Source organism: Filicampus tigris, chromosome 9 (genome assembly GCF_054856515.1).
Source record: "Filicampus tigris isolate MCC_2025a chromosome 9, RoL_Ftig_1.0, whole genome shotgun sequence".
Classification (NCBI taxonomy): domain Eukaryota; kingdom Metazoa; phylum Chordata; class Actinopteri; order Syngnathiformes; family Syngnathidae; genus Filicampus; species Filicampus tigris.
In genome coordinates, this window is record NC_141225.1 from 5,690,450 (window position 1) to 5,713,805 (window position 23,356).

General features: G+C 40.8%; 2 protein-coding genes across 4 annotated transcripts; one reads left to right on the forward strand and one right to left on the reverse strand.

Moving 5' to 3' along the window:
* Window positions 1-139: 139 nt before the first annotated feature.
* Window positions 140-12,484, reverse strand: slc5a8l (solute carrier family 5 member 8, like). The gene is made up of 15 exons (XM_086041143.1): window positions 12,131-12,484; window positions 11,255-11,320; window positions 11,017-11,068; window positions 9,149-9,216; window positions 8,857-9,011; window positions 8,238-8,378; window positions 8,017-8,146; window positions 7,839-7,927; window positions 6,532-6,644; window positions 3,011-3,078; window positions 2,852-2,938; window positions 2,577-2,755; window positions 1,055-1,164; window positions 886-971; window positions 140-793 (listed from the first exon to the last, which is right to left on the reverse strand). The coding sequence occupies exons 1-15, from the start codon at window positions 12,482-12,484 to the stop codon at window positions 680-682; spliced, it is 1,812 nt and encodes a 603-aa protein (XP_085897269.1). The 3' UTR covers window positions 140-679.
* Window positions 12,485-15,633: 3,149 nt separating this feature from the next.
* Window positions 15,634-20,480, forward strand: tshba (thyroid stimulating hormone subunit beta a). 3 transcript variants are annotated; one of them, XM_086041146.1, is made up of 3 exons: window positions 15,634-15,869; window positions 16,514-16,705; window positions 20,022-20,480. In XM_086041146.1, the coding sequence occupies exons 2-3, from the start codon at window positions 16,544-16,546 to the stop codon at window positions 20,292-20,294; spliced, it is 435 nt and encodes a 144-aa protein (XP_085897272.1). In that variant the 5' UTR covers window positions 15,634-15,869; window positions 16,514-16,543; the 3' UTR covers window positions 20,295-20,480. The 3 variants fall into 3 exon arrangements, with proteins under 3 accessions (XP_085897272.1, XP_085897273.1, XP_085897271.1); XM_086041147.1 differs by lacking the exon at window positions 15,634-15,869 and adding an exon at window positions 15,994-16,021; XM_086041145.1 differs by lacking the exon at window positions 15,634-15,869 and adding an exon at window positions 16,426-16,445.
* The last annotated feature ends 2,876 nt before the right edge of the window (window positions 20,481-23,356 follow it).

Genomic DNA, 23,356 nt, shown 5'->3' on the forward strand with positions numbered 1-23,356 from the left:
TGTTAATAAAAAAGGAAATCCTTTACTATAAAATGAAAAGTAGGTGCTAAAACATTTTTTATAAAAAAATCATGTGTTACTGACCGGAAGTGTACTTAACATAATAAAAGTGAATGTAGAATTGTGCATCAGCAGTAGCTGTAGAAGAATTATTTGTAAAAGAATTAAAATATTGTTCTGTCATCAATACAGTATTGTGCGTTTGCCTTCAGACCACAAGGTGATAAGATTTAGGAACATCAAACGGTGAAATAGTATATTGCAAGTACTTCACGTGTACAGCATTTTGCACTCCTGAAGCGCTTTCTAGAGCACAGGTAAACTGTACAGTCGATCCCTGCATACTCACGGTTCAGCACCTGCGTATTTGCAGATTTTTAAAAAATACTTCATTTGACAGTTTTTTAGGGAAAACAAAGTGTATTGAATATCAGCATTTTTGAGGAATTTTATGAGTTTAATCAATTTAATTTACAATTTGTTCCCCGCAAATAGCCGGGTCCGACTGTACATTTCAAACAGACATTATTGGGCAGTACCATTCCTTTCCGTTATAATACATGCCTTAAATTGTAAAAACTAACCTTTGAATTATCTGATGTTCAATACGTAATTGGATGTAAAACCAAGATACAATATTTATATTAAATATCAGAGGTACAATATCTGAATATTATTATTATAGTTTGGTTGCTTCAACAAAATCGGCACTTGTCGGGTCACGGTGTACAAATCCTGACTTGTTGGCTCCTGTGGAGAACTCAGACGCACCCTTATCTGTTTTTCCTGAAGCCTGTCATGAGAGGGTAATGGAGAGGTAAGATTACCTTGACTTGAATTTTTCTTTTCAATAATTCAATCAAACAAAACAAAACAAAGCACTACCTTTGATTTACTGCTGCAGGAGAAACACACCAAGTCACTTTTCCTTACAAATAATTGGGAGTTAATCTTGCTTTGCTTGCAGCCACCTAAAAAAAGGTGAATTTACTGCATTGTCTTCTTGTGTTACAATATGCATTTGTCACAGTGCAGGTCGATGGCTGGTCCTCACCTGTGATCATGCTCACCAAGATGCCGATCACAATGGTCGTCAATGTACCGAGGAAGGAGATGTAGAGGTAGGACAGAGAGTACCAGTAGTCTGCCAAAGGGGGCCTAACACTGATACACAAGCACACACAGGAAACCATAGATTATCATATACAGTATTGTGTGTACTGTATAATTAGAAAGCAGCCTTTAACTAACTTAGCTTGGGTGGTGGGTGAATTTTTATTAGGTTAACTGTCAGCTACAGTAAAACAAAACTTTACTATAATTGACTTATTGTCATACCTGGCCTATGGATGTAACGATATCCAAATGTCGTGATACGATTAAATGATCACGATATGAACCTCACACTATGACAATCAGCACGATATTGTGGGCAAGTTGGCATTTTGATATTATAAAACACAAACGATACATACTGTCTAAAAATTCATAATAGAGTTAAAAAAAAAAAATAGCTCACGGGCTATGATTGGGTGAGAATCAAGTTGGCTGTGTTCTGTCCCACAAACGCTCAACGCCTTTTTCTAACTGCCTGTCTATGCAAATGCCAAAAGAAAAAGAAAAAACTCCACCCTTTGCACACAGTTAGACTGCACCTTGTGTTAGACTTGTGCTGGGCAAGGAAAAAAGGGCCCAGTAAGTCTGCATTGAGGACTACAGAAGTCTGAGAATATTTACTGTTGAGAGACTGAAATTCAATTTGGACAATTTAAAATTAAATATAGTCTCTAATAATCAATATAATTCGTGCTTAGATTGATAATTGATTAGTTGTTAATTTATTGATTAATCATTGCTCCTCCCATTACTGTACATCTTTATAAAGTACATTATTATAGAGTGCAATTTATGTTATTAAAAACATAAGTTTTGGGGAGAAAGGCTGGACAGAATTAATGGCATTTCAATCATTTCAATGGGGAAAAATGATTTGAGTGCGTTAAAGTGGAAGTCAACCCAAACATACTTTTTACCAGAATATGTTGTAGGCCTACTAGTTGAAACAAGGCATTCTGATTAATATTGTGTTTGTGGAATATGAGTTAAGCAGCAAAATCTACCCGTTTTTAGACATCCGAGGGGGCGGCCATTTTGTCACTTCTGTCGACTGAAAATGACATCAAATGTCGTTACCTGAGCCCTGAGCAACTTTGATGTCATTTTCAGTCGACAGAAGTGACAAAATAGCCGCCCACTTGTATGTCTAAAAACGGGTGGATTTCTCATATTCCACAAACACAATATTAATCGGAATGCCTTGTTTCAACTAGTGGGCCTGCATAGAACATATTCTGGGGAAAAAATTGTTTGGGTTGACTTCCCCTTTAAGTTACAAGCGTGGTCACAGAACGAATTCAACCCATTTCTCAAGGCACCGATGTTTGTGACATTTTTGTTCAACAATGTGCCATGAGATTTTTATCTTGTTAAAAATGCCCCATGGCTGATTTACTTAAGTCAACTTCTCTTTGTGCTCGTATGACAAGAATGCTGGTTAGTTGTCTCATATGTCTCACTCGGGTAGCGAAGTGGTCCAGGGAGCCACCGTGGTCGTGTTGTAGTGGAGTGTGCTGTTGCAGCCCGCAGTGCTGACTGGCAGAGGGTTCGTCTTGGCTGCTGTCGGTGGGTAGATCTGACCTCCGATCCCCACCCAAAGTGTCAACGCCAAGCTGAGGAGCATTCCTACGAGGCCTCCCTGCAAAGTCAACATGTGAGCGCTGAAATGTTCATGCTTGCTTCCCACAGGGTGCGGTAGCAGGCGTGTGTCGGTGTGTGTTTTCGTACAACTCACAGTTGAGTTGGCTGTGCGGAAAAGCATGCCTAATAGGTACAGCCCCAGAAGTGGCCCACTCAGCATCCCAAATATGGAGAGAGCTGCCTGTAGACACACTGTCAGGACACTGCGCTGGAGAGCTTAAACTGTCAGTGTGTCAGTGTCCGTCAGGTTTACCTGCAGAACGCTTCCCAACTGTGAAGCAACTCCAGCCATCCCAATGCACAGAGCGCCAAAGAACACACCTAATGACAAAACAATAGATTTCAGGTAAAGGCGATACAATACACCTTTTTTCAACAATTTAAAACAGCCACCAGGTGTTTTAATAAATGGTCTCTGACATTCTTTCGTAAAAATTCTCATAAAGAATTACATCAGACTTACCATCCACTTGTGACACAGTTTAAATCAAGTGGTTTTGTGGCCAGTTCTGTCTCATACAAATGCCCAGCCCAGAATCGTTTTTCATACCTATGGCAACTGGTGGCAAGCTATGCAAAGCTCTATGACTTCTCATTGTTGCCAACTTGTTACATGATAGATTTGGCAAATTTTCCAAACACCCAACGTTTTTTCTGACCAACTATTTGAGGTGTTGAATGTTTACAGAGACTATGAAACTCCTTCCAGAGCAGGAGATGTTCCTTCTTTAAATCAGCCCCACTGTTTCTGTGTCATAACAGTGGTACAGAATTACAGAAGGATTTGCTCACAGACACATTTTCAGAAATAGGCAGCTACCAAAAGAAGTACTTAGTTGTTAAAGGAACACAATACTGATTAAACAGAAAATTAAATGTTCAACATTCGATTAAAAAGTGCAGTGTGTATAAAATAATCCTGTGGAAAAAAAATCAATGGATCTGATACCTGAGTTTTGAAAAAATAAGATGGTTAAGTATCAAAATAATGATAAAATAATAAATGTATACGCACTTTAGTTTCTGATAACAATTTTCGAGGGTTTTTCTTTGCAAATTAAACCCTTTGGAATTAATGATGACAGCCAGACTAAACTTGAAGAAAGGAAATTCATTCAAATCCTACTGGAAGTATGAAAACACAATTCAAGTTCAAATACCTAGGGCATTGTTTCGTAGTGTGTTTGCTTTGCATTGTCGAACGTCAGTTAGACAACAGGAGATGACAAAACAATTAATGGTTTGTAAATTCTTATTTTTGAAAATGAAAGGAATGTTATTAAACACTTACCTAATTTACAATTATTTAAAGTGGAGTCAACTCAAAAGTATTTTTTTTGAATTTGTTCTATGAAAGCCCATTAGTTGAAACAAGGCATTCCGATAAATATTGCGTTTGTGGAATAAGAGTTAATGTACCAGTTTTTAGCCATCTCTGGGGGCGGCCGTTTTGTCACTTGGGTGAGCTTAACATTGGCACTTATATAATAGGTTTGCATGTAAACGTGACGTCAGTACTAAAGTGCCCCCCGAAAAGACTCTGTCGTGATTTAAGGTCTTTTTTTTTGTGATTAGATTTACGACAAATTGCCTTGCACCCTTTTGGGGCGTGGCTTATGTTATGTTTTCGGTCTCAGCGGTCTACGTCACGGGAGGGAGGCAAACCCTGTTGCCTAAAACAGCGACCGATCGCCACCAAAATGCAAAAGCACATTACTACTCTTGTCCACTTCAACCTGGCAAAGTATAAAAGTGTTCTGCACAATAATTTGGATTTATTGACATAAAACGTGATCTCATCATGATCACCTCCACAAAATCAAAAATACCGTGGCGATTGCTCCTCCACTTTCACAAGGTGAAGCGGACAAGAGCATGAATGCGCACACGAACCCCGACTGGTTATATTCCGGACATTTAGCTAAACTAGATTTACGCTAAACTCGTGTCAACTCCCAAGAGGGAGACGGCGGCTTGCAACAAGTAGCAGGGCAGGCAGATTGGATCTTTATACCCCCAACCCCTTCCCTCCCTGGCTAAAGGTAGGATAACGGGACGGCTAATAGCAACAGCTAGCTTCAGGCCGTTAAAACAACAACATTAGCTCCTTACTGTCCGCCCAGCGTGTGGAGGTGAAAATGAGCCTGCGTCTTCATGTCGCGGGGTTGCCTCCCAAGCAGTCACATGCGGTGTCCAACACTGCTTGCAGCCGCCACCTTCTGCCTGAGTGAAGCGGCGTGAGAGTGAGGTAAGCCCTCATCGAACAAGCGCCAATGTTCAGCGAACAAAAGGTTCCAGCGAGGCTGACTGCACAGCCGAGTGTGGCTGCTTTGGAACCTGCCATTTCGACTGTTAAGTTCCAAATTGGACGGTGTGTTGTAGGTCGAAAAACCGGGGCCATTCCTCATCCAAATAAATGTGCACGTCTACTCATTCCCACTTCAGTCTCTGTAAATATCCTGACTGGTGTTTAATGCCTCGCCCGGCCTAACCGTGATCAGCAAAGAAGCAGTGTTTTTTTTTTTTAAGCAACAAAGCAGTGTGCGCTCGTCCCAGCATAAAGCTTTGTAGCTCTGCTCACTTCCACATTTCCTCATTGTCATACAAATCACCCACGGAGAGGTTAATACTTTTGATATGTTGAAGTAGTCATTAGTAAGGATGTCCACATTTATGGTACCAATTGATCACAGTTTTTGGACATTATAAGCATTGAAAGTACAATGGTTTCCAATGGAGAGTTTGTAATCGGTTCCTCCCGTGACTCCGACCGAACAGGGATAGAACGGTAGGGGGCGCTGCCATTCATCTCATTAACAAGAGCCGCTATTCATGGAGTCACTTATTTCCTAATTTCTCCTAAATGAATTGCTAAAATAGAAAATGGCAACTCTTTTCATTTTCCTGATCAAAAAATATATAAAATGAACTTGTTAGGGAAAACATGGCCACCGTCTCTTTAACGACCAATCACGGCTGACCTGTTTTCTGAAGCTGAGCCATGGTTGGTCGTTACCTGAGCCCTGAGCAGTCGTGATGTCATTTCCAGTCGACAGAAGTGACAAAATGGTCGCCCCCTGAGATAACCAAAAAGGGGTGGATTTTCCTGCTTGACTCATATTTCACAAATGCAATATTAACTAGAATGCCGTGTTTCAACTAGTGGGCCTGCTGGGAACGTATTCTTGAAAAAAATATGTTTGGGTTGACTTCCGCTTTAAAGTGTGCGTACATCTTTTGGGACATCCTGTACATCCATCTATCTGTCCTGTACATCCATTATCCAAACCGCTTATCCTCACAAGGGTCGTGGGCGCCCTAGCTCTCTTCGGGCAGTGGACGGGGTACACCCTGAATTGGTTGCTTGCCAATCGTAGGGCACTCAGAGACAAACATTCACACTCACAAACACACCAATTTAGAGTGTCCAATTAAGCTACCATGCATGTTTTGGGAATGTGGGGGGAAAACGTACCCGGAGTAAACACACGCAGGCACGGGGGCAATATGCAAACTCCACTCAGGAAAACCGGGGCAGGGTTCTAACCACAACCTCTGCACTGTGAGACGGACGTGCTACCTATTTGGCCCCCTGTGTGCGTGTGTGTCTGCGCGCGCATATATATATATATATATATATATATATATATATATATATATATATATATATATATATATATATATATATATATATATATATATATATATATATATATATATATATATATATATATATATATATATATATATTTGCGCCTTTTTATCTACACTTACTGAGGCCCATGCTTATCCAGGTTGTCTGCTTGACTGAGATGTTTTTGTACACGGGACGAATGAAGTCTTCCACGGTGACGGCAACAAGGGCATTGATGCTGGAGGACACTGTACTGAAAAACACACACTCATCATGTAGCATCTGTGATCGTTTTATTATTTAATGACACTCATTCAGCGAAGCGGGCCAAGTCATGCTTATCTGGAAGTGCCCTCCCGAATGAATCACAGCTCATTTGCTCATCCGCCCTAACTTTTAAGACACACCAGCACAAAAATGTACTTTTACTAAGATAACAGATAAGAATGCTCAGTTGTCAGCGTAAAATTATGGTTGTAATTTTGAGGTGTGGAACATCATGCACAGCATTGTTTTGCAAGCAAACTTTGACAGTGGCATTCAAAAGGGACCATTCATTTCTTATGCCAAGACAGAATTTTCGTGCCCTGTGAGATTGCTGTCGTTTTCATGCGAACTAAATGAAAAATGTCCAAATTATGGCCCACCGTAGCCCACCATCCATTTCTCGCCCCTTAAATTAACAATTGACATCCCCCGTGCTGTTTGCCTGTTTGAGTACGACACCTCACTACTTCTAGTACTACTACATCGATTATATTTTGCGCTAGATTCGTCAAATCACAACTAAACTATATACAGATAAAATACAATTTTTTTATTAATAGTGCCCCAATGAATAAAGATAAGTCAGTTACAGCACAAAAAAAATGCATACCTGTCAAGTTGTACACTGTCAGCGTAATTTGTACAGGTGGAAACACCTTTTCAAACATGTACGCCATACATCGCTTATCTCTGTTTGCGTGTCAGCAGCCATTCAAAAATAATGTGTAACCTTATATACAAATATGTAAGTGTGAGTCAATGATACCAACTGTCCAACCCAAAGAATCATATTGGCATGTCTCGTCCTTTCCCCATCCTCCACTAACCGGGAAGTTGCCCATTAACTAACACATAGACAAACCCAAATGCAAAGCTCTATGACTTTTTATATTTTATATAAAATATTTTTTATATTTATTTATTTCCATCCATCCATCCATTGTCTACCCCTTATTCCAGGTCGGTATTTATTTATATTGAGATATTTATTAATTTTTCACCCTTGGTGGAAGTCTGCACTATAATTAGTTACATTCTAGTTTTAATCAAACAACAGCTGTACAACTGTGTGGAGTGATTTTAATAAATTTGACGGAAAGCCTCTCCAAATGGCCCTTGGGAAAAAAAAGTTAGGACACGCCTGCTCTAAATCAATGCATTTCTCTCTCTTTAGCCTCACCTCAGGGTCCCACTGTATGCAGCAGCCACAAACAAACCAGGGATTCCGGGGTAGGCACCCAAGATGTCCATGACCAGGTAGGGAAGCAACTTGGTTTTTGCAAAGACATTCAGACAAAGAGAATGTTATACAACGCATAGGCTCCTGTGTAATGGTTGGGTTTTGAAGTGGCGGCTACCTGGTCTGTGGAACCAACATCGCCATTGGTGAACGGGTCGCAGTTCTTGTAAATGGAGAACATGGTGAGGCCAGAAAACATAGCCAGACTGAGAGTTACGCACAAGCCCACCATATTCACATACAAAGACCTGGGTGAGGAGAGAGAGGTGCCGTCAGGGAATTTATTACTAAATAATAGTAATAATAATGCAAAAAAATGTAGGGTGCAGGAACGCTCACATCTTGGCATGGCACAGTGTTTTGCATGAGATGTAGCGCTGCACCTGGGATTGGTTTATACAGTAGACAGACATCCACGTCAGGCTACCGCCTAGAATGATGCTCCAGAAAGTATGTCGCTTCAGGGGATCAGGGTCAAAGCTGAGCCAGGCCCAAAATAAAAGGCAGCTTGTAAGTGGAAAATGTTGTATACAGGGGGTTCTCGGTTTACAAATTCCAAAACACTCCTATAGGCCAAAAATATCAAAACAATCAATTGAATTGGCAGCAGAAGTGTCTGACTGCCATTTAACATGAGTTTGAATGTGAGTGGTTAATCCTGAAAACAGCAACACCCCAGTAATAAGAGGATGTGCACACCTGTGCAGCCATATTGCCCTTCTTGATAAAACAGGTTTCTTTCCTGATGGAATTGAGTTGTACAGGTTAAAGGCCACATTATTGGTGGAAAAGGTTTTTAAATGATTTTTCTTGGTCTTGTGCCTTAGTGTGACAATACATTTGTAGCCTCATAAAGTCATATGATGGGATCGAGTGAACCGAGCACCCCCTGTATTTTTTGATTCTTAAACAGATAACACATTTGTACAACAGTGATATCCTACCCGACCGTCCTTACTCAAATGTCTCAAGTCTGCCCCTTTGTCTGGCGTCTTCCCAAATCTTGTCCAAGCCTCCCTGAAGCACGGCCCCTCTCGCTATTACGACCACAAAACCGGCCAGCATGATCACCAGCTGTAGCACGTCTGTCCAAATGACAGCTTTCAGGCCACCCTGAAGACGACACCAACACTGATGATAGACTTCAACCACTTTGAGCAGACAAGCAAAAATGAGGCTCAGAGGTATTTAGTGTGGCAGTACAAACATGTCACAGTAAACATGGAAACACGTGAGTGTGCTTTACCAACCAAAGTGCAGTAGATGATGCACACTACCCCTGTAGCCACCAGCACTCCCCACAGATCCATTCCAGTGACTAAATAATCAGAAAGGCACATGACTGTTAAGCCGGTGTCAACTTTTTCCCATTAGCAAGTAAGTGTTATTATCTCAGTTCGTTCCGTTCATGAGTTAACTGCTGAGTGCATTACAGTTCTGTTAATAAAGACCCTGTAAAGTGAAATCAGAAATGAGTTTCTAAAGATATTGTACTTTTTTGAAGATAATTGATGAAAACATGTCCAAAGAGTGAGAAGTACCAGTATGTAGTTGGGAATGGTGCAGATTTACTGTTAAAAACAGTTTTTAAAATCTGAGATTTGGCCAATTTTAAGTTCAACAATGGCTCTAAACGAAAATAGTTGTTGATTAATTTGATAATTGATTAGTTATCAATTGTGATACCTCTCGAAAAGAGTCAGAGGAGCAATAGTTGTTTGTATAAAATGTCTCATTCAAGTCATTCATTGCAACAGAAATGAAAAGGAGAAGCGTTTGCAACTACAATTAAGTTACTAAATAAGCAAATGGTTAGCCTGGCTTCTTCTACTTCTACTTCTTTTTACTTGTACTACTATAGTCTTCCCCCGTATTTAGATTTTCTGTCAGTCTGGATGCCCTGCGGCGCCAGACTGGCTTTCATAGTTCAGGCATGGTACTATGACAGACATCTAGTATGGGAGAAGAGACCCGCCGTTATAATGATTCTTAAAACGGAAGTCAACCCAAACATATTTTTCTCAAGAATATGTTCTCAGCAGGCACACTAGTTGAAACACAGCATTCTGATTAATTTTGCGTTCGTGGAATATAAGTTAAGCAGCAGAATGCACTCGTTTTTAGCCATCTCTGGTGGCGGCCATTTTGTCTTCTCTCGACTGAAAATGACCAATCACGGCTGACCTGTTTTCTGACTCTGAGCCGTGATTAGTCGTTGTGAGCAGTTGTGATGTCATTTTCAGTCGACAGAAGACAAAATGGCCGCCTCCAGAGATGGCTAAAAACGAGTGGATTAACACTTTTTCCACAAGCGCAATATTTATCAGAAGGCCCTGTTTCAACTAGTGGGCTTTCATAGAACATATTCTTGAAAAAAAGTGTTTGCGTTGACTTCCGCTTTAAGTGTGCCGTGTGCTGTGTTGGTCTACTGGAGTACATGTCATACCGTAAGAGCAGCTAGCGCACACGTGCTGATTTGGAATTGTTGTACAAAAAAATGCTTGCCTATGGAGATGCCTCCCCATCATCTGCAGTTGAGTTGAGTAAATAAATTTCCCTGGCCACTATTTACAGAAATACAGCACAGTAATTTGGCGCATGTCATTGAGTCACTAAGACAATTTACTCACCATTTGTTTGTTTGTTTTGTCATAGCCTCAGACAATCATGATTCCAGTTGCTTCGCTTGCATTTTTAGGTGTAGTTTGTGTCCACTATCTTGTTTTTGGGAGACATTTTCCTCCATTCTGTTGGCTGTCAGCATATAGTACTGTATCTATTTCCTCTATCTGCTTCTGGAGACACTAGTCGCCTGCCTTCCTGCAAACCTCCTTGTTTGCTCTTCTACAGACACCTCCCACAAATACAGTAAATCAGTGCTTTTTGACTATTAAAATTCCCTGCTATTCCAGATTTTTCTGAACTAAATACCTGATTTTCTTTCGTCAAGAACTTAATAGCATATTTCTAGGTTTTGTTGTGTTGACACAGAACATAAGGGAAAACAGTCCCTTTAACAAATGAGTATGAATTTATAAGAAAAAAACAGCTCGGATTAAATGTCACTCATCAGAGATTGATGTTTCAAAGCTTTAAAATGTATTCTTTGCTGACTTACTTTGATTCAGAGCAAGAGCTGGAGCATAGATGACCAAACCGGTGTACAGGACCTGTTATGAGAGGCCGCCATTAGTTGATTGGATTGGAAACAACACAAGCTTGCCATTTATATTCATGGAGATTGGAAAGATGTTTCATTTTTCCAAATAACCAGCAGAGAAAACAAAGGCAGGTGTTGTTTGTCATGATGAATAGTGCAAAGTTGGGTGTTTGCTAAGTTGTGTTGAATTACCAACCGTCTGCATGGTGTACATCAGAGTCCCAAGTAGGCGAGTGAGCCGGTTGAAACGCATCTCCAGGTACTAGAATTGAAAGGGAGTCATACAAATAAAAATCTCACTTGCACTCTAAAAATAGTTGAGTTAAAAATAACACAATTTGGGGTCAAAAAGGGTCCACTACTTGAGTCAATTTGACCCAACTTTCTGGGTTGTTTTCTGCTAAAACAACCTCAAAAATGGGTAGTTTTGGACAAAACATCACAAGAAGGTGGGTCAAATTGACCCAATTTGTGGATTGGTCCAATTTTGACCCCAAATTGTGTTATTTTTAACCCGACTGTTTTTAGAGTACCTTATTTTTGACTTCCTGTTGCACGTTTACTAGCACCTCTTCATTCATAATCCTCTGAGCTCTATGCTGGCCATTTGTGTCCACCTGGCTACCTTTTTGAACCATTTTAGCTGTGTGATTGCAAATGTAATGGAGCTTTCCAGGAGTGTGGATTTATATCTGATTTTGTAAATTCCAGGTTCAGGTTGTTATGCACGTCAATAATAAACTGTTTACATCCAGTTTTACTCTTTGGCTCTATTGTCTATAGCCATTGCCATGCATTATGCAAATGAAGTGGAATTTGAAGGAATAGAAAATTAAAATGAATTGATTTACTAATGACGAAACCTTAATGAGGTAAGAGAGGTAAAACTGTTTTTAAAAATCTTAAAAATTACAAACAAACAAGCTCAAAGGTTGAAAACTCAAACAAGGTCTGTGGATTAAATATGAAGATTAAGTATTTGGAGATAACTTTGTTGTATTTTCTAAAATCTGTGGGAGGGTTTCCATTGATAAGTTTACATTAGAATTATATTTGTTTGTCTTCCTCTTACTTCATAGGCGCTGGTGATCCCCAGCCGGTAGAAAAGCGGCACAAAGATCTCAGCAGTGACAATCGACGTGAAGACGTAGCCGATGTTGATGAGCCAGAAGGCCGTTCCGTACGAGTACGCTTCTGCCGGCATGCCAATGACGGAGACGCCGGACATGAAGCTGGCCGTGAGCGACATGGCCACAGGTACCGCCGTCATTTGCCGCCCGCCCAGAAAGTACTCTGCACTGCTGTTCTCCTTGCGTCCTCGAAAGGCCTGGAAGAGGCCAATGCCAGCAGAGCCCACAATTATACCGGCAAACACAACATAGTCCCACACAGAGAAGGTGGCCACCGGGCCACCCGTGCCAGTCATGGTAAGTTCAGGTGCGGAGGATGCCTTGTGCTTGATTCTTGAAGATGGAATATCTCAAAATAATACACTTGTGAAAAAAATGAGATCCCAAAAAGTAGACACTCAGAGAAAAAGTCCTTTCGGAGCTGATCGAAAACAAATAATACATGCGCACGCCGTGGAGTCACCAGCACTGATTCACACTGACACTCCTCTGCCTCGCAAGAGCTTCCCTGAAGACCATAAAGATTATTTCACTTTGTTAATAATCTATCAAGGACAGCCTGGGGCTGTGGTTAGCTGTCTTCTCCTTCTCGTGCAAATATTAAAAAAATACATAAATAAAGTATTGACTGTGGTGTATCTGTTGTTGTTGTTCTGATGTCAAACAAAAGATACACCCTCAGTGAAACATTTCCCATAAATGAGCAGCTCCAGGTTGCTAACTACCTATTGCTTATATAAGAAGGCAGCTGGATCACCATAATGATATCATCAGATGGTCACATTATTTAATATCACTCCACTGGTATTTTTTTTATACTTAAATCATGCACAGTGGAGCTTTTTTATTTTTCTATTTTTAAATAATTTGGCAGGTCAAATGTGGTAAAAGTAAAGATACCTTTGTATACTTTACAACAAATTTCCTGTACTATGTGCAACATTATATACAATAACAGGCTTTTTCTGGGTGATTTAATTCAACTTGAATTAATGAAGTAATTCAGTTGATTCATCAGGTTTAGTAAATGCTTCAACTAACATATTAATATTTGTTGACCTACGGTGCAAGAGGACTGACTTTGACTAGGTGTGAAATACAGGTGCTACAGAAGATCAATTAATATCACCTGACCAACACATTTGTCTTCATGGGTTAAAATCACTATAGTGTGTGTTTAGTGTGAATTACTCAGTCATCGTGAAAAAATATCCGAATAATCAAACTTTGAGGCCTCATACGAGGCCAAACATTTGAAAACATATAGGGACAATGACAGGTCTCTTAAAATGTGTTTGCTTCATTCTACGCTATTTGACCAAAACAACGCATTTTAATCATGTATACACAATTATATTTTCATAATCATATTGACAATTTTTTGTCCTTGAAATTGCTGTCCATCCTTTCATTATGAAATAACATGCAGTAAAATAAGTATGTTTTAATGACATAACACCCAACATTTTATTTAATCATTCTTCAGTGGAGGCTGAAACAGTGGATAGTTGCCGATTAAAATAAATAATTATACTTGCAATTGCATACAGTCACTGATAGAGTAGTGGTACACGCGCCCGACTTGTGTGCGGGCAGCATGGGATCGATTCCCGCTCAGTGATGAATGGTGTCTGTGTGTGTGCCCTGCTAATAGGGTTGCGTCAGTAAGGGCAGCCGGCGTAAAATGCTTTGCCAAATCGATAATGCGAATCGAGCGTGCACTTGATTCGCTGTGGCGACCCCTGAGGGGAAATGCCGAAAGGACAACAACAACACTTGCAATTGCATATTATACGGTATGTGCATAGTTAGATGTCCATCTTAACATGTCCACTCTGTCATAGTGAAATATGAATTGATACTGAAGTATACCTTCAGAATTTCTGAATATATTTGTTAAACAGTACACAGTCATTTTACTAACTGAATGATGTTGCTAAGTGAAGGTCCACCTTGTGCTCATTAAAATGCTAATGATTATCCAAAAATGTTCACCCTGTCAGCAAGCTCACATACTGTATTTTGCTGTTCGCATGTACCTGTATATTGTTTTCTTGCAGTTAATTCATATTAAAAAAAAGTTTGGGAGGTCATCCAGCATGCATTTCTAACAACATCTACTTAATACAGTACAAAAAATATGAAGTTCAATGAAAAATCTTTGGCATTTGGGGGAGTGAAATGGTGGAGTCTCATCAAATGCTCCCTATGGTTATAATGAGTACTCTGTGTTTCCAATGGATCCCACCTGTATGATAACAGAACAGTTTAAAAGCATCATTGTCAGGTCACAAAAAGCACATGCCTCGAACATGCTCGACAATGATTCAACAATAAGTTAGATAAGGACATCACGGTATCTTTGAGTTTATAGAGTACAGAGTTTTTCAAATTTATAATATTTTTATTTTTTTTTTATGCTCCTGAAACTAGATAACACATTTAAGTGTGTGGCAACTTTGTGGACCATTCACTGTAGCCTAGTGTTTTACTGACAACAGTATAGACAGAAAACAAAACAAGAAAAGTGTGAAGACACATTCCCTGGATTAATGTTTACACAAATGAGAGAGATTAGAGCATCTTTGCAAGATGAAGTGAACCTCGGTTTAATATTTAATAGGCTCATAATATCCAATCCTTCCAGCAAAAACGAGGAGTGTAGGGCCTCTAGTGCAGTGTTTCCCAACTTTTGAGACACATACACATTACATAGGAAAACTATTGCGGCACACCATCAAACCAAAATGTCAAAAAAACAAAAAACATATGCTGTACACTTAACTAATGATCTCACATAAATTTACTCACAAATAGACTTGCTAAGTGTTGTATTTAGCGTGGAGGAGGACCCAAACCTAGGGCGATAGGATGCAAAAATTCAGTGCAATATTAAGTATTTAATTAAAGGAAACAAGGCACTGGGATAACTAAAATATCAAGTCCAAAAACAACAAATATGGAAGAACCTAAACAAACGCTCAGGGAAAAAAGGGCTCGGGGGGGAAAAAAGGGCTCGGGGAGAAAAAAAGGGCTCGGGGGGAAAAAAAGGGCTCGGGGGGGAAAAAAGGGCTCGGGGGGGGGGGGGGGCAAAGGGCTCAGGGGGGGAAAAGGGCTCGGGGGGGGGAAAAGGGCTCGGGGGGGGAAAAGGGCTCGGGGGGGGAAAAGGGCTCGGGGGGGGAAAAGGGCTCAGGCATGACAGACAATTGACAACTCACAATGAACCCACGAGGACTGAAAGAAAGCGGGCAACTAAATACAGACCATTTGATGATACACCGAGGAACACCTGGACAAGACACAGGGTAGAAGGGAGCTGATTGGCTAACACCAGGGACCGGGATGACGAGCACAGGTGGAATCAATAACCTAACGAGAGACAGAAAAAGGAGCACAAGGAAAAACTTAAAACTAAAGTCAAAAAACAAACTCGAAAGACAGACTATGACAGTTAAGTGTGTAATCTTCACATGAACTCAAAGATAAGATACTGTGAATGGTTAAGTTGGCAACAGGTGGACACACACAGGTTAATCAGGACTGTCATCTAGTGGAAGGGCAGTTAATTGAATTATTCTGCCTGGCACTGTACGTCGCTGGCTTGAATAGCTGAACAATATGTTATGTTACGTGAGGAGCAGAACTTGGACCCAGAAGCAGACATGACACGGGAGTTCAAAAGTAAAAGTCTTTGTCTATGAAAAAGCAAAGTAACTACCACAGAGAGTAGGGGCTGGATGTAGAAGATATGGAAAAATGCTGACATGATTCTGACTCAAAAGAAAACTTGATGCCCTAATAACGTGTCACTGAGTAACCCGAGTGTATATACGGTGAGACATCAGCCCTATAGGACAAAGCATAAAATGACCATAGCATGCATAGCAACTGATGCATCAAAGAACAACCAGTCACAACACACAACATTTATTTAGTAGTAAATAAATGATAATTTTCTGACAAAATAAGTGAATTTGAATAATTTCCTGCAGCACATCTGATAACACCGCACGGAGCAGCTCTGCTCAACACACATGGAAACTGGTGGAAATTATTTTAACTGAATACTAAGCGAACATAATAAGTAATTCATGTCATCAGCGTAATGGCCCTATTCCTTAGGGGTTCCATTAGATCACAGACTGCAGAAAAAAGGTAGACAAGACAACAGACAATACATTATGTATACTGCGTTGTGTATATAAGTGCCCCAAGGATTCTTTTTAGTTGCCGCATAGCCAGGTGTCTCTTGAGCAGGTGATGCAGAAGAGAGAACATGAGAACATACTAAAATGACATACTTTAATCTTCTCATCCTTTGCTAGGTGACGCCGTGACTCGGACCCTGGCTGAAGATGAACGCTGCCGTGTTCACCTGCTGCCTCCTCTTGCTGCTCTGCAGCCCGGCAGTGCCAATGTGCATAGCCACCGATTACACCTTGTACGTGGAGAAGCCCGAGTGTGACTTCTGCGTGGCCATCAACACCACCATCTGCATGGGATTTTGCTACTCCAGGGTGCGTACTGTACATACTCGACAACCAGAACGTAGAATATCTTGCATTCGGTTAAGAGTCATGCTTTATTGGAGAAGAATTCAAAGACTGGAACAATGCACCACAATGCAATCTCACAATGTTAACAAATGTAGCAAAGAAAAATTCAGGGATTGCACCTTCATCCAGATTTGCACCCAAATATAACTTCTTCCTTTCTAATCCCATAAGCACTCAATTAAAACAGGGTACACTCATATGATTTAACATCGAAAGAAATCTTTCAAAGTGAGAGACACGATGAAGAAAAATTTGGCTGCATTGTTGCTGTTCTTATAGGGCCATATTCTACTGTGTGCTTAAGTGAGAAATGACATTTAGCTGCACGTTTTTCTGGTTGTGCGGATTCTCCCATCCACTAACTGTCATTTACACACTCTGGGTGGAGCAACCCCAAAAATGTGGGCCATACCTGTCAAATCTGACGGTCCATGTATAGTTGCATTGACTTAAAGAGGAAGTCAACCCAAACATAATTTTTTCAAGAATATGTTCGTAGTGTGTTTGCTTTGCATTGTCGGACGTCAGTTAGAAAACAGGAGGTGACAATACAATAAATGGTTTGTAAATTCTATTTTTGAAAATGAAAGGAATTTTATTAAACACTTACCTATGTGATCAATTCAAAATCTATTTTAATTGAACTGGCTGAGTAGCGGAAAAGACAGTTTGTTGTTTAATTTCTCAATTGATGGCAGGCACAATCCTATATTATTTGTACACAAACAATTAAAAAGTAAATGTTCCAAAATATGTCTTCTTTAAAGTGGGAAGTCAACTCAAACATATTTTTTTCAAGAATATGTTCTATGCAAGCCCACTAGTTGAAACAAGGCATTCTAATAAATATTGTGTTTGTGGAATAAGAGTTAATCCTCTCGTTTTTGTCGACTGAAAATTACATCACAACTGCTCAGGCATGTGATTTCATGTGATGTGTCGTGATTGGTTGTGACCTGAGCCCTGAATAGTTGTGATGTCATTTTCAGTTGACAAAAATGACAAAGTGGCCGCCAAAAAGATAATTGATGAAAACATGTCCAAAGAGTGAGAAGTACCAGTATGTAGTTGGTAATCGTGCAGATTTACTGTTAAAAACAGTTATTAAAATCTGAGATTTGGACAATTTTAAGTTAAACAATGTCTCTAAACGAAAATAGTTGTTGATTAATTTGATAATTGATTAGTTATAAATTTTGATACCTCTCGAAAAGAGTCAGAGGAGCAACTAGTTGTTTGTATATTGTATTGTCATTCAACGCAAAAGAGAAGCATTTGTAGCTACAATTAAGTTGCTAAACAAGCAAATGGTTAGCCTGGCTTCTTCTACTTCTACTTCTTTTTACTTGGACTACTATACTCTTCCCTGTTATTTATATTTTCTGTCAATCTGGATGCCCTGCGGCGCCAGACTGGCTTTCATAGCTCAGGCATGGTACGATGACAGACATCTAATATGAGAGAAGAGACTCGCCATTGTAATGATCCATAAAGCGGAAGTCAAACCAAACATGTTTTTTTCAAGAATATGTTCCCAGCAGGCCCACAAGCCGAAACACGGCATTCTGGTGATTATTGTGTTTGTAGAATATGACTTAAAGCAGAAATCAACCCAAACATATTTTTTTCAAGAACATGTTCCCAGCAGGCCCACTAGTTGAAACACGGCATTCTGATTAATTTTGCGTTTGTGGAATATAAGATAAGCAGCAAAATGCACTCGTTTTTAGCCATCTCCGGGGGCGGCCATTTTGTCTTTTGTCGACTGAAAATGACATCACAACTGCTCACAACGACCAATCACGGCTGACCTGTTTTCTGAATCTGAGCCGTGATTGGTCGTTGTGAACAGTTGTGATGTCATTTTCAGTCGACAGAAGACAAAATGCCCCCCCCCGAGATGGCTAAAAACAAGTGGATTAACACTTATTTCACAAACGCAATATTTATCAGAATGCCCTGTTCCAACTAGTGGTCTTGCATAGAACATATTATTGAAAAAAAAAAATGTTTGCGTTGACTTCCCCTGCACTTTTTTATTTGCATGCTCCTGAGCACAGGTCACTACTTTTTGAAACGGAGAGCTACTTCTTGGGTACTGCTAAATGCGAAGGGCTACCACTTTGATACATTCATTCATTCATTCATTCATTATCCATACCGCTTATCCTCACAAGGGTCGCGGGCGTGCTGGAGCCTATCCCAGCTGTCTTTGGGCAGTAGGCGGGGGACACCCTGAACCGGTTGCCAGCCAATCGCAGGGCACACAGAGACAAACATCCGCACTCACAATCACACCTAGGGGCAATTTAGACAGTCCAATCAACTTACCATGCATGTTTTTGGAATGTGGGAGGAAACCGGAGTACCCGGAGGAAACCCACGCAGGCACGGGGAGAACATGCAAACTCCACACAGGGAGGCTGGAGCCGGGATCGAACCCACGACCTCTGAACTGTGAGGCGGACGTGCTAACCAGTCGACCACCGTGCCGCCCCACTTTGATACAGACTACTGAAATAACAAATCTGCTCAAATTGCCTGTAGTAATGTTATTCTTATATGTCTGGGGCATCACTAGGTTGTATGGATGGGGAGAGGGGGGTGGGGGGTACGGGATGTGGACAAACCCAGGACACGAGCACATTTCACAAGCAGCTAAGAAGGGCTGATATTACTGTGTAAAAGTTCAAAATCAACAGATTAGATTTGTAATGTTATTTCAGTCTGTTTTAATACAGTACACAAACACAGGAAATATGTTTGTAGCATTAGCAACCCTCCCAAGAAATAAAATATGTACATTATGTAAAATATGTACATTACAGCGTTTGTACAAAAAGGGTCACTGTGTTGTCACAAATTAAGATAAAACCATCATTCTCAATTGACCAAAAAAATTAACCCAGAAAAACATTATTTCTAGGAGTTTATCATGTAATCAAACTCAAACTAACAGTTACAATCACCAGCTACTTGGTGAGTGGAAGCATCAAAGAAAGCCGTCAGGTTTTAAGGGTGAGAAAATTGGTCTATTGCTTTATTGTGTCCGTGCAGAGGCTAATCACATTACCTTTGCTCACGGAATAATAAGTGCCCCGAAATGCAGATTACATTTAGGCCCGTGTGTGTAAATGGTTGAAGAACTATCACTCAGTGAAGTTTTAATTAAATAATAAGTCATTGTCTTGAAAATATCTGGGACAGGCAAATTTGTTTTTCATTTATGTTTCCATATTAACATGCCAACACTGTGCTGCTTGTGTACGGTGAGCAGGACAGCAACGTCAGGGACACATTCGGCTCTCGCTTCCTGATCCAGACAGGCTGCACCTACGATAGGGTGGAGTACCGCACGGCCCAGCTGCCCGGATGTCCTGCAGCGGCCAGTGCCGCCTTCACCTACCCGGTAGCCCTCAGCTGCCACTGTGGAGCCTGCCGGACTGATACCGACGAGTGTGCCCATAGGGCGGACGTGGGTGGCACCGTGTGCACCAAGCCGGTCCGACACATGTACCCGTTCCCTGGTGACTACATGCTGTCCTTCTGAATTCAGTTGGTGTTTTTCCTCCGTCTTGTGTCCTGTCCGCTTTGTTATGCCTGTGTCAGTGAAGGCGTGTGAGCCTCATGTGTGTCTGAGTCACTGACCTCATTAATTCCCCATGTATACAAATGTGTTTGTTGACTCCCAGGCTGATTATGTGCTCTTGATTAAAGCCTCTAAATAGCCTCCCAACTAAGCTGCCCTTGACTTAATCACATCCGGTTTTGCTTTCTGTTGACTAGTTATACAAACAAACTGCTGAACTTTCCACAATGTCACCTCGGAGGTTATATTTGTCGTGACTGCGAGGTACGTGCACACGAAGCCGTTACTGGTTGAGGGTTGAAGGCCGTCAAAATATTGCATTCCTTGATTATTTGGGCACAGTGTCACCAAGAGAGTTTACAGTTCTACAGTGAACTGGAAATCATTTGTGATTGAATCGTATACATTAAAGCGGAACTGAAACATTTACAATAATGGCCCCGCTATTCTAAACACAATATTCTGATTAATATTGTGTTTGGGGAATATGTATTAAGCAGCAAAATCCACACGTTTTTCTCAGGGCGCGGCCATTTTGCCACTTGCTCTCGACTGGAAATGACATCAAAGTTGCTCAGGGCAGAGTAAACGACCATACACAGCTCACCTTTTTTCTGAGTTGGGTCATGTGACATTTGCAAGCTGAGCCGTGATTGGTTGTTACCTGGGCTCTCAGCACCTGTGATGCCATTTTTTTCAGTAACTGGCAAAATAGGATGCATAAAAACAGATGAATTCAGTGAAAAGCAAAACTCCGCCGCAGTGGAGATTTGCGGATATCTCCGGATTGCGTTTTGCTGTGGACGGTTACACCCGATGATTTATGTCGTCACCGTGCGACAACAATGCTTTGACGTCATTGCGCGACTTGTGATTTCATGCGAGTTTACATGGATTCTCACGGCGCTGCGTTGGTTATAGCCATTCTCTATGCGCTTGTTGCTTACTTATTTGTCCGCAATCTTTGTGAAGCAATTCTGACCTCTTGTCGGTTCTCCCGAACGAGTTTGGCGCCGTGTTTTTGGTTTCGCAGAAGTGACGTCAAAGGATAGAAGTTCCTTCTGAATGGACAATATTTGGCTAACTACTGCCACCCAGAGGCTTGGCATGCATTTGAAAACGCACTCCCGCGGTTTCGTGTGGATGCGTTTTTTTAATGTGTCTTCCAGCGCGTTGTTAAAAAAACCCTGGCTACGTGTAGACAAGGCCTAAAGCAGTCGCGGCACCCAGGGGCGGAGCTAGAGCGTGGCTAATGGGTGGGCCTGAATATTTCTCTCACTGAGCACAATCATCCTGTCCCGACACATCGTATATATTCAAATAAAATGATGAACCGAATAATATGACGTTCATACCTTACACAACCACAATATGCCATTCTTAATATTCCATAAAATGATATGCACAACGGAACAGAAATAAAAAAAATACTAAAAAAAAATCACAACGACCAATCACGGCTCAGATTCAGAAAACAGGTAATTCGAGATTGGTCGTTGTGAGCAGTTGTGATGTCATTTTCAGTTGACAGAAGACAAAATGGCCGCTCCCAGAGATGGCTAAAAACAAAGTTCATTTTGCTGCTTACCTTATATTCCACAAATGCAAAATTAACCAGAATGCCCTGTTTCAATTAGTGGGCCTGCCGGGAACATATTCTTGAAAAAAAATATGTTCGGGTTGATTTCCGCTTTAAGTCATATTCTACAAACACAATAATCTCCAGAATGTCGTGTTTCGGCTTGTGGGACTGCATGGGACATATTCTTGTAAAGAACATTTTTGGGTCGACTTCCCTTTAACCTGCAAGTCGGCATTCAACCACAACTGCTGGCTGCTTTCAAATCCTCTCTGGTGGTGTATCACATTGTCAACACTGCACATACTTCTGCATTCCTTTTCATGGTCACACTGTTTCCAGTAGCAATAAGCTATGACCTAGAATTACCTTTTTCCAAATTATTTGATTTGACTGATAATGTGCTGTGTGTTACAGCTCTCATCCCCACAGGGGCTTTTGGGAAGACAGCTGGAGTGTATTAATAGCACGGGTGCTCAAGAGTGGGAGAATGCATGATGCACGTTGTCATGTGAATCAATGACATCGCTCCCGTCATCATGTGATGTCCACCTTGTTGTCTTTGTGATCCTTCCTGTTCCCGGCACACCTGACAAGGGCTCATGTTCTTGGTTTAAAGCTGATGACACAGAGGCTAAAGATAGGGAAAGAGTTAAAAAAAAAAAAAATGGTTGATTAAAAATGCTAATACAAGATGACCTAACCTTAGCTTATAGAATCTGAGCCTCTGTAGCTTGGGAGGTCTGCATGAACGTTATGGCCTTAAATGACATTTTGTAAAACAACGTGGAGTGGGGTCCTTATGGAATCTACAGCCGTCAGCCTATACATGTGGGCCTGATCTGTGATGCACATACCATTCATCCATTTGCAAAAAAAACCCAACATGCAGTTTGGTCAGTATTGTGCTTACCTAACAACAGAAGCATTGATTCAATTGTACTGCCATATGATGGATTTATGGGCCACAGACACCTTATTTCTCAAGTGAGGCAATCATTTGAGATTTTATACGCACTTTGAACAGTAGCTTTACTACTACTATAAAGTATGCAGTCTATTCTGTGTGCCAGCTCAAATAAACCAGTTCCTATGCAAACAAAATGAGCACTTTCTTGCTTGTTATGTGACCATTGTAAACGAGAGCACCTGTAGGGTCGTATCCTGAGAATTTTTACAGTAGGATAGTAATTACTGCCTCCCCACCTTTCTTGCTTAAACCTTAAAGGAAGTAAAACCCGATAATTTTCTACATTCTACCATTAAATGTACCGTACTACCTGAAGTGAGCTGGGATAGGCTCCAGCACGCACGCGTCCCTTGTGAGGATAAAAGGTTCAGATAATAGATGGGATAGAATGGTCCTGGTCTGTCTGGTAAAATGTTTCACATGTGAAAAGCAATATACAAATGTACAAGCACATTTAAAAGACTGCAATAAAAC

Bases quoted from the DNA above. Each gene is read 5' to 3' on its own strand.
- slc5a8l (XM_086041143.1), bottom strand. From the start codon at position 12,484: ATGACTGGCACGGGTGGCCCGGTGGCCACCTTCTCTGTGTGGGACTAT. The intron at 7,928-8,016 runs GTAGCCGCCACT...GCAAAAACCAAG, and splicing joins ATGTTGGTTCCACAGACCAG to TTGCTTCCCTACCTGGTCAT. The intron at 794-885 runs GTAGTGCTTTGT...CTCTCATGACAG, and splicing joins CCTGCAGCAGTAAATCAAAG to GCTTCAGGAAAAACAGATAA.
- tshba (XM_086041146.1), top strand. From the start codon at position 16,544: ATGAACGCTGCCGTGTTCACCTGCTGCCTCCTCTTGCTGCTCTGCAGC. The intron at 16,706-20,021 runs GTGCGTACTGTA...TACGGTGAGCAG, and splicing joins TGGGATTTTGCTACTCCAGG to GACAGCAACGTCAGGGACAC.